The sequence below is a fragment of the Montipora capricornis genome, chromosome 3, assembly GCF_036669925.1.
Source record: "Montipora capricornis isolate CH-2021 chromosome 3, ASM3666992v2, whole genome shotgun sequence".
NCBI classification, from domain to species: domain Eukaryota; kingdom Metazoa; phylum Cnidaria; class Anthozoa; order Scleractinia; family Acroporidae; genus Montipora; species Montipora capricornis.
The window spans coordinates 9,330,878-9,340,877 of record NC_090885.1 but is presented as its reverse complement, the minus strand read 5'-3'; the positions used below and the strand labels follow the sequence as shown (position 1 = coordinate 9,340,877).

The 10,000-nt window shown below is 40.8% G+C and overlaps 1 protein-coding gene across 3 annotated transcripts in view; it reads left to right on the top strand.

Moving 5' to 3' along the window:
- Positions 1 to 10,000, top strand: part of LOC138042110 (short transient receptor potential channel 5-like) — a 47,832-nt gene that overhangs the window by 36,557 nt on the left and 1,275 nt on the right. For 2 of the 3 annotated variants that reach the window (XM_068887865.1, XM_068887864.1), the window contains exons 11-15: positions 1,835 to 2,033; positions 3,307 to 3,453; positions 4,165 to 4,273; positions 4,840 to 4,913; positions 5,878 to 10,000. The exon at positions 5,878 to 10,000 is cut by the window's right edge and continues 1,275 nt beyond it. In XM_068887865.1, the coding sequence (XP_068743966.1) occupies positions 1,835 to 2,033; positions 3,307 to 3,453; positions 4,165 to 4,273; positions 4,840 to 4,913; positions 5,878 to 5,907 (559 nt within the window). In that variant the 3' untranslated portion in view covers positions 5,908 to 10,000. Of the gene's footprint in view, positions 1 to 1,834; positions 2,034 to 3,306; positions 3,454 to 4,164; positions 4,274 to 4,839; positions 4,918 to 5,877 lie in introns of all 3 variants that reach the window. The other variant, XM_068887866.1, reaches the window with a different exon arrangement.

Below are 10,000 nucleotides of genomic sequence, written 5' to 3'. Positions count from 1 at the left end.
GTCCCGCGCTCCCACTGTTGCCTCTTCGAAGGAAAGTTCAGAGTCTTGTAGATCTCTCGACACTGTATCTTTCCAGTGCATGCGTTGCCTGCCTGGGCGGCGGTGCCCCCGTGGTTCCCAGTGGAGCAAGCGGCGGGGCAAGCGAGTTTTGGTGCATGCGGGTGTCCTAGCCATGTCCCACCCATGTAAGACGTTTGTGTCGCAAGATGCTAATGAGCGGTACTTGGCTGGTTCTCTCAAAGATCGCTTCATTTGGCACATGGTCTTGCCAGGAAAGGCCAAGAATTCGTCTTAGGCATCTGGTGTGAAACGCTGCTAGTCGTTTCTCTTCCTGGACGGTGGTTTTCCAGTTTTCTGAGCCATACAATAGAGTCGATAGTACTACTTGGCAAATAGCAATTTTCGTGGGCATCTTGGTGGATGGCAGTTAGGAGTCTGTTGAAAGCATTCGCTGCTTTTCCAATACGGTTGTCTAGTTCAGGAGGGAGGTTGCCGTTGTGTTTTGTTTTGTTTGTTTGGAGGAGGACGAACAGGACTCGAGGTCCTATGCGAGGTGCTCCACCCTACCCAATCCAGACCAGAGAGACCAGACCACAACACCGGGAACTACATGCCCTGCTCTTTACGACAAGTGTGCGGGATCTTTTACGTCCCACAGGATTATGAACATTGAAGGGTTGTGAGAGGGAACTCCGGTTTATCGTCCTTATCCGAGAAGACTACAGAGTCTAACCATTTGCAGATGTAATTACTAAGGCAGCACTTTCTCCTCAGTTATTTAAAGACCCTGAGTGTTGGTCCGGCCGGAGTTGAACTCACGACCTCCCGCGTGACAGCCCGGTGCTCAACCAACTGAGCAACCGGTGCGCGATGGATTGTGCTTCCCAGATAGGCAAATTTATCGACATTTTCAAGAGAGTTTTGATTGCTCAAGGTGGTAGTGATATCATTTCTTTCCTTTGCCACGTCCATGACCTTGGTCTTCTTCGAGTTGATAGTGAGACCAACCTTTCTTCACCTCTCTTCTACTTCAGATGTTGCCTGTTGCAGTCTCTGTTCTGACTCGTCAATCAAGGCTATGTCGTCCGCAAAATCGAGATCGGATAGTCACTGTTGTTGCTCGGGTATGGTGATCGGGTACCGAGAACGACACCTAAGATGACTTTAATTCTCACACCACGCTTGTATCATTACGTGCCATCTGTAGCTGTACATAGTTGTGTTAGTCTATGCTATCGGTCAATAACACTACAACGCTCTCAAGTCCGTTCATGCCAGCTTACCCTCTGGACATATTTTAAAGCGTTTGAATAATCGCTTCACGATGCGCGAACATGTCATTTTTTGGAATGACGTCTTCGATTCAAATTTCCGTTTCGTAAAATGAAAGGGTCGTTGCCATATGGACGACACACAGAACAATTTTCACTGTTGAGTTTGTCGTTTACAAATGAGGAAAGAAATACTCAATGTAGGACTATATTCGCAGCGTATGTCACTTAGAATTTTGAAAACAAACTAGCTGAAGAGCTGAAGAGCAAAAGTACCTTCCCACTACACTACCGAGACAAACACTCCAAACACCACAATTTTAACGAAGCTAACCCAAACAATTAATTAAAAGCTAAATGAATAAAAAGGCTTGGTTACTAAAAATGGCAACGACCGTTTACGAAACGGAAATTAGCGTCTCCGATATAGGCCTCATCATCGTAGTTGTTTATTTCGCTCTCTGCTATCGACTTGTATCGCTTTTAAAACTCCAGGCGTCATTACATGAATTTACTACTTTGGGTCTGAAAGACGCTTAAATGGTCATTGTTTTCTTTCCTAGTCCTGATCTGCTCGTCGATGTGGTAGGAAAACTGATGTGGTCTTTGTTTGGCTTGACCAATCAGTCAGATATGAAAGCTAATTCACCCGTCGCCACGTATGTTGAGCGGGGTTTGTTCTTCGCGTTCCTTATCCTGTCCGTTATCATGATGACCAATATACTGGTGGCTTTGCTGACAAAGACTTTTGACAACGCCTCGGTAAGACGATGCAATAGAAAATAAAAGTTGACGGTAACATCAAAATCGGCATCATCATCATCATCATCGTTGTCGTCGTCGGCGTCATTAGGATGTCACTATTAATTGTTATAATTTATCTATTTATATATTTATTTATTCATTCAGCATATCCACATAATATTTATATAATTTTCCTTGTCTTTGTAATGCAGGAGCTCGTCAAGGGGATCCTCTATCTCCACTAATTCTTTGAATAAACCCTTTCCTAAGTAAATTTATTTTTAGGAACATGTTTTACCCGCGAAAAGTATCGTACCTCCCTTAACGCTGAGATAGCTCTGTTTTGATTGGCCTTAGAAATTTCAGCTTAGGAATTGCAGCTTTGGATGGATTCACCTGCTGGATGAAAATGTTCCACGGCACGCAATGCCTGTCGGTTGAAGGTGGACCTTTAAATAATTAACATGCCAATTTTTCGATAGACAACGTAACGGTTTAGCTATTTAACAATTAGACCCGTAGCCCGCAAGGGTTACGAGTCAATAGCCCATTCGGCTTCGCCTTATGGGCTATTGACCCGTGGCCCTTAAGGGCGAAGGGTCTAATTGTTTTAGTATCACCCAACTAGCCGGACAGAAAAGGCAATATCAAAGTTAGTAAATGCAAGTTGAAGAAATATATATTTGGGAATAAAACGAAAGAAAGCGTCACGTTTTTCGCTACTCGAGGACTATTTACTAATAGTCCTCTAGTAGCGTAACCAATCAAAATGCAGGATTTGCATTAGTCCACAAGTTGGGTGATACTAAACCCAATTAGTATCACCCAACTTCGCCTCATGGGCTATTGATTGGGCTGTTAAATAGATTTGAAAGAATTTATTTAAGACGTAGATATCTCTCCAGTTTCAGGCCTTGATTGTTTAATAATAAGCGAAATATTAGGCAACTAAAACAGACAATCCTTTGCCTAGTTCCGACAAAAGCATCAGTGGACCCGTGTACTCTAAAAGCGCTTTTTAAAACCTAAATTGCATAAAGATTTGCTCAGTGAATTGGGCGCAGTTGTTTAGAAACAGCTCATGCCGTTCAATTTCAATATTCAGTGTGGACTTCTTGGAGGATTAATAAGAAACGACGGGCTTATGCAAACCACACGCGATCAACAACTGTTCGTGAGATTGATCCCGAAAACAATGAGTCCCACACCAATCCAATGAAATTACAGGTTCTAAAGGGTTGTATACATGGTATCAGTTACACCCGTCTTTTTTAAATACTTTGCCTTGTAGAACAACTCAGAAATAGAATGGAAATTTGCAAGAGCGGTTCTTGAGAACCAGTACAGGAACTTGCACCCCATTGTGGTGCCCTTCAACTTGATTACAGTGCCTGGCCTTTATTTCCTTTTGAGGGGAAGAGACGATGCGCGTATCTTGGTAAAAAAAGTCAACTTTTTATCATTAACTTTTGGAAATACTTTTAATAATAAGTTTCTCGTAATACCTTGAGTACACCCTCTAGAAAGGTTTTATGAAGTATGTAATTAAATGATTGGGTATTGCTATCCCATACAAACATCACATTAAATCAAAATAAGGTCCCGATGCTTTAAACATGATCACGCCACAACGAGGTTTAGCGTTCCCCTCCATCTTTTACGATCTAAACTTCTGTTTCTTTCCTACACACTTGACCGGCCAAACGTTTGAGCCCGAATTTCGATCTAAAAGAGCCAGTCTGGGATTTCTCTCTCTCCATCCAAACGTACAGGAAGACCGCGGGGGCGGGTTAAACATTATTATACTAGTGGGATATTCTTGGGAAAGCTCAGTAGAGCGATTGGAGAAATTCACGTGGTCTTTTATGAGCACGAGACAAATAAGTCGTCAATTTCCTCCCATGGACAGTGTTTGGTCGGACGGGTCATATCGGCCAAAGTAGTCCAACTGTTCCGATGAGACCGAAATGAAACGGCGAACCGTTTCATTTGCCTTCTAACCGAGATTTCACAAATTATGACTAGATGTCAGCACCCCAAGCGACAACCTCGGGAAACTATCATTAGGTGTCTCTCTCACTCGCTCTGTTTACGTTCGTAAGCCTTTTGTTTTCTTCTTGTGTTTCGTTTTTTTACCACGCTACTGCAGGAACAAAAGGAGCGCCTAAAACTCTACCAGAGCTATTACGAAGAATACCTGTTTCCAAGTATTGTTAAGCGCTACACGATGAAATTCGGTGCAGCATTTCCTATGTCAGGTACGAACAATTTCAAGCCACAAATGGGTACAACAAGAAAAATTTTCATGCATTTGCATTCTTACTAGTCTCAGAACCCACACCACAAAGCAATAACCATGAAATAAACGAATAATAATTTAGCTTTCAACTGTGGAGCCCTCCTCCAACACGATATGTCCAGAGATGCAAGAGTTCATTTCTGAGTTGCTGTTTGCCTCTGGTTCAGAACGAGTCTTGGTGCTAAACCATTCTAATGATAATAAGATTGATTTGCATGAAAATACACCACTCATTTCCACTAACCCTGGTTGTGCACCAGGACTCGCTTTGAAACCGAGGCAAACAGCAACTCGAAAATGGGCTATTAGCGTCATGAAGTGTCCCCTTAATTTCTCTTCTCCTCATCTTCTTCATTACTCGTACCCAGATCTCTCACTATCCAGTGACAGAGTGAGATCTGGGTACGAGATTAGCATTTACCCACACCAACAAATAATGCTATAAGACTTACTAGGAGGTACTTGGCCCAAACTACTTCACTATAAGAGCCTGTTTTTGGCTGTTCCCTGATATTTATATTTCAGTTGAGGAAAAGATCGATCTAGTGGTTGAGAAGTTGCAAGTCTTGATTACAGGTGAAAAACGCTTGGGAAAGCAGGTAGGTAAGCGTTTGTGTTTATTTCAAAGCTGTGGTTTCCATGGAAATAGACCCTTCTCCAAAATGCCGGCCGAAAATTCAAATATATAAGTTAAAATTAAAAACGTATACCAGCACTAGAAAGAACACCTTTACTTAAGTAACCCTGCAAAGTCTCGGCATATCAGGTGTAATATCAGCTGAGAAAATGTAAGTTGAAAAATGAAAATTTACAGACGTTTGTATGACTGGGGGTATGGGGTATAACCCCAGTCATATGAACGTCTCAAATTTGTCAAATTTCAACTTACATTTACTCAGGTGATATAGCACTTAATAGGCTAAAACTTTGCAGGGTTACTAAAGGTGCTCTTTCTATTTCTGGTATCAGTTTTTTATTCAGTTCAATTTTAACTCATTCAAATCCTTATAGCCGTCATTTCGGAGAAGGGTCCATTCAGTTTAGGTTTTAAAATTGAGAATACCGGTATCTTTTTAAAAAGTTGTCTTAAAACGATCAATTACACCTACAGTCCCAATTTAAAGAAAAATTGAAAAATACATTCCTGAACTTTTGCACGCCGTAGCGAGGTCGGAAAGTCTAAAATCAGCCTAACAGTGGTTGAAATAATGAAAAGAATATTTTATTTAATTTAGCATTGTTAATAAAAGAAGTCTTTGGCAGGGCCTGAGTGAAAATGAAATAGAAAAAAAAATTGAAGACTACAGCTAGGAATTACCGGTAGCAAAACGGATCACATGCCATGCGCAACAACGCTGCCCTTGATACTGTGGGCACAATGCAGACAGCCAGAAATCCAGAAATCTGCGCATCTCAAGTGATTAGAATAATTTTTCCCATCTCTATATGAAAAAAATAACATAATTTTTTAATTAGTTAAAGCTAAACCCTGTTAATTCGTGGCTGCTACGTATTGCATTTAGAATTGCCTTGTTTTTCGATTCTTGATATTTGTTGTTACAGGGACAAACGGACAATGAATCCTTCATTTGAATAACGCTCAACTATCATCGGAACTAATACGGAAAGTGTAATCATGGAGCTCAATTCAACTGAGTTTATCTTAGTTGTATAGTCATGTTGCAATAAGAAGCAGCTTAAGTATAAAAAATCACTTCCTTTTTGTCTTCATATATTGAAAGTATGATTGCTTAACACTACCCTTGGTGCCAGAGGTTTTATTTTTCTTTCGCAAGGAGCAGTTAAAACGGAGAGGCGAAAAATTAGAACCTCTGGTCATGGGACTTAAGAATCTCACTTCCATGCAATTTCGATATATTGCCAAACTTGTTTTCTACGGTGGTGTCAATGTTGAACCCAATTCAAGCCCTTTTGGGATAGAACGTTTTGATTTTGACAGTTCCCATCGTGCAGCAACCAATCAAAAGCCACATGAATGAAACCACAAACTAAATTACCATTGGTGGCTGTGGTTTAGTTTACTCATTCACACGTGACTTGCTTTTTAATCGAACCACAATGTTTCTAGAGTTCACGGTTTTCGGATTCTCTTTCAGCTCTAGGATGTGCGAATCAATCAAGGCATTCAAGGGACAAATAACGACTGCGATGGCAGCTTTTGGATAACTGAAACCACCATCATGCAAATACGAACAAATTTTCGGCACAAGTTGAAATAACGAACATTTGCCGCATCCAGATGTCAGTACCGCAAACACATCCTCACGCTTGAAGAAATTCCTGAACAGGTTTCAATTCTATAATCTCCGAAAATCCAGAATTTACTGTGTCTGGCAATGTGCAAACCTCTAAATGCTTGCTCGAATTCTAGCGCCAGTTTTGTTTTCGTAACACTCTTTGCGCTCAAAACCGGTTTGGTGGCCACTTGGGTGCACTACCGCCGTTCAACCAGTGAAACAGACCACTTGGGAAAATACCATAATACTCTTTGTCTGTCCCCCCAAATTTTGCAAAAGCATTGCTTTTGTTTTCTCCTGGGACCGTTGTAAGTCCCAAGAGAAACTGATAACAATGCTTATGCAAAATTTGGGGGGACAAACAAAGTGTATTATGGTATTTTCCGAAGTGGCCTATTGAGTGTTAGACTGTTTTTACTCGGAAAGGACTGGCACTGACTATGCAAACCAATCAGCGACCATGTTCATAATCACAAATCATGGAAGTGAGGTTCTCAACTGCCGTGACCAGAGGGTTTTTTTCCCACACCACGACGGCTTCGGGGCTCGGTATCGCGTCTTTGCCGCTCATGGAGATCACGCTAAAGAAAAAAAAACCCTCTGGTACCCAGGGTAGCTTAACACCCGACTGGAAAAACAATTGAGCTTTAACTTTTATCTAACGGCTATTTTACATTGATTGCAAGTTTTGGATTTCACGGTCCGCCATCACTTACGTTCAAACTGACCGATTGGAGTTAAGAGGGTTGGATCCAGGGAAAAGTGACGTCACTCACTAGCCTTAAATTTTAGCATGTAAACGCAGCTTAATATTGTATATGCAAAACACGAGATTAAAAGTCTGAAAGCCCAAAACTACCATGCTGTGTATTAATTCAGCCGCGTACACACACATTGCATTCTAACTATTGAGTCTTTGCAGGAGCCCATCGCTCCTGGTCTTTGACGTAATTTCCTCCTCGATCCAGCTCTCTCAAGATTTTAAAGTTAGTACTGGCGAACCATAAATTGGAAAATTCCAGTTAAAATAAACGGGTGTCTTTTTATTTCATCAAGGCTTAAAACCTGTGTAGCTTAGTGTTTAATTAACATAGTTTTGCAATCCAGAGAAAAAGAAGAATTGATTTTTTGGTCACAGTAGCACTTTAAAATGATGGGCTTTGAATTTCAAAGAGCACTGCTTCATGTTATCCGTATTTCATAGTGTGGAGTGCTTGGATGGATTGTAAATACGCTTGGAACGGGACTCAACTATGCTCATTCGATTTATATGCATGATTTACTAATATTATTTTAGTAGATTACGTTTACTCGGTGCCAGACGAAATTTTGCCGGTTGAAAAATGTGACCGAACATTTTGTCCCCAACGAAGAGGGGCATGTTTTTGGTATGTTCACACGGAACTCGCCCTTGTCACACGGCGGCCATATTGTCCCGGGAAACCAAAAAAGCTTTGTTTTACCACGCCAAGCCTCGCAGTGGAAACTATGAGGGTGAGGCTTGGTGTGGTAAAACAAAGCTTTTTTGGTCTCCCGGGACAATATGGCCGCCGTGTGACAAGGGCGAACTGACAAACAGGGTTGAATTTCAATGTTTGTCAGTGGTTCAACCATCCACTCATGCGCAGTGTGATACTTAACGAAATCCTGAAGGACGTATTCCAGCTGAGTTACCAAGCGCCCATGAAACCATGGTTTTGCCGTTTCATTTCAAGTTGTTTCCACGCTTTCGTGTAACTTTTGCCCGTACTGAAAAACTTCCTGAAAAGATCGATTTTAGGAGTTCAAAATTTGCTAAGAGTCTAAATTTTCGATATGACTCACAATTTTTTTACTAAGAAAGAAAATTTGCCCTGGAAAGTGTGAAGTGCGACATGTGAAGGTGATAACTGTGAAGTCCAAGATACTTGTGATTGAGAATAAGCAATTTGCTAATTCCTGATAACCACGGTTCGTTACCATCAATTGACTCTTGATTTACCGAAATTCTCTGAGTCAAGCGTTTATAGCCGTTTCTTACGAAATTCTCTTTCCTGGTGTCCTGTAGGCCATAGCCGAGCCCACTTAAATCCTCATCTAAAGCCGATGACACACGGTTCAACATCTTGCAACATTTGTTGCTCAACAAATGTTGAACAATGTTGCACAATCGTGTTGAACGGACTACAGCTGGTCTCTATTTTCGTTCAACATCGTTCAACAACGTTCGACGTGTTGAATGCCATATTTCAACATTCAACATGACACAATACACTGTTCAACATTTGTTGATCAACACTGAAATGTGGAAACGTGTATCATTGGCTTTAGTGTTAAATAGAATGTTTAAAGTGCTACAATGATAAAAAAAAAGTCAATTCCTTTTTTCTTCAGATTTAAATTGAAAGTGTGTTTGCTTAATTTAATTAACAGTTTTGGGTTTCCTGGTCCGCTATTACCCACGTTTAAAACTGACCGATTGGACCTCAGAGGATTGGATCTAGGGAAAAGTGATTGCATTTACTCACTAGCTTAACATTTCATTGTGTAAATGCAGCTTATCATATGTACAGAACATTGGTTCGAAAGTTTCAACGATCGAAACTCCCGTGCTGCATATTAATTCAGCCGTGTACACATGCGTTGCATTCATAAACAAGTGAGCCTTTGATGTCATTTTCTCCTCGATCCAGCTCTCTTAAAATTTTGAAGTTAGTAACGATGGACAATTAAATAGGAAAATTCAAGTAAAAATAAATAGTTGTCTTTTTCAAATCAAGGCTTAAAACTTAGTTAACATTAAAATTGATTTTATGGCCGTAGTAGCAGTTTAACCGAAGACCCTCTGTACTCTAGCTGAATGCTCTGACAACTAAGCTTAATAAAAACGATATCGTGACCAAAAATGGCATCGCGAGTAAAGACGACATCGTTGACTGAAATCGGCACCGTGCAGGCATATATGACAAAGACACATTAGTCATTTTGGATGGCCATGGTCAGAAATCGCGGAAATTTGAGCCTGTGCTTCAGACAGCCGGTTACTCAATAAATTTATGCTGATGTACGTGATGTACTGCAAGCAGTTTATACATCGAGAGACAACGAAACCTTGTGATGAAATTTATAATCTGGAAGTCCTACAAGAACATCAGACATTGTTTTGTTTTCTTGAAACTGGCACCAATTCATGAGACCGGAAGTAAGTTGCGGAATTATTTAAACGCTGACCGAAAGGACAGTATTCGCTATTCTCCCCAGGTCTAAACGGGGATAGCAAGCTAAGTTTCTAAGCGTTATTGTCCTTCCAAACAGGTCAACACTTACGGCCATCCCTCAAACAGACATTGGACATTTCGTAACAATTACACGACGCAATATCCCATCTTAATATGACAAGCTTACCGCTGTAAAAAGAACGAAAACAGGCAAAATTAGAAATAAGTGAC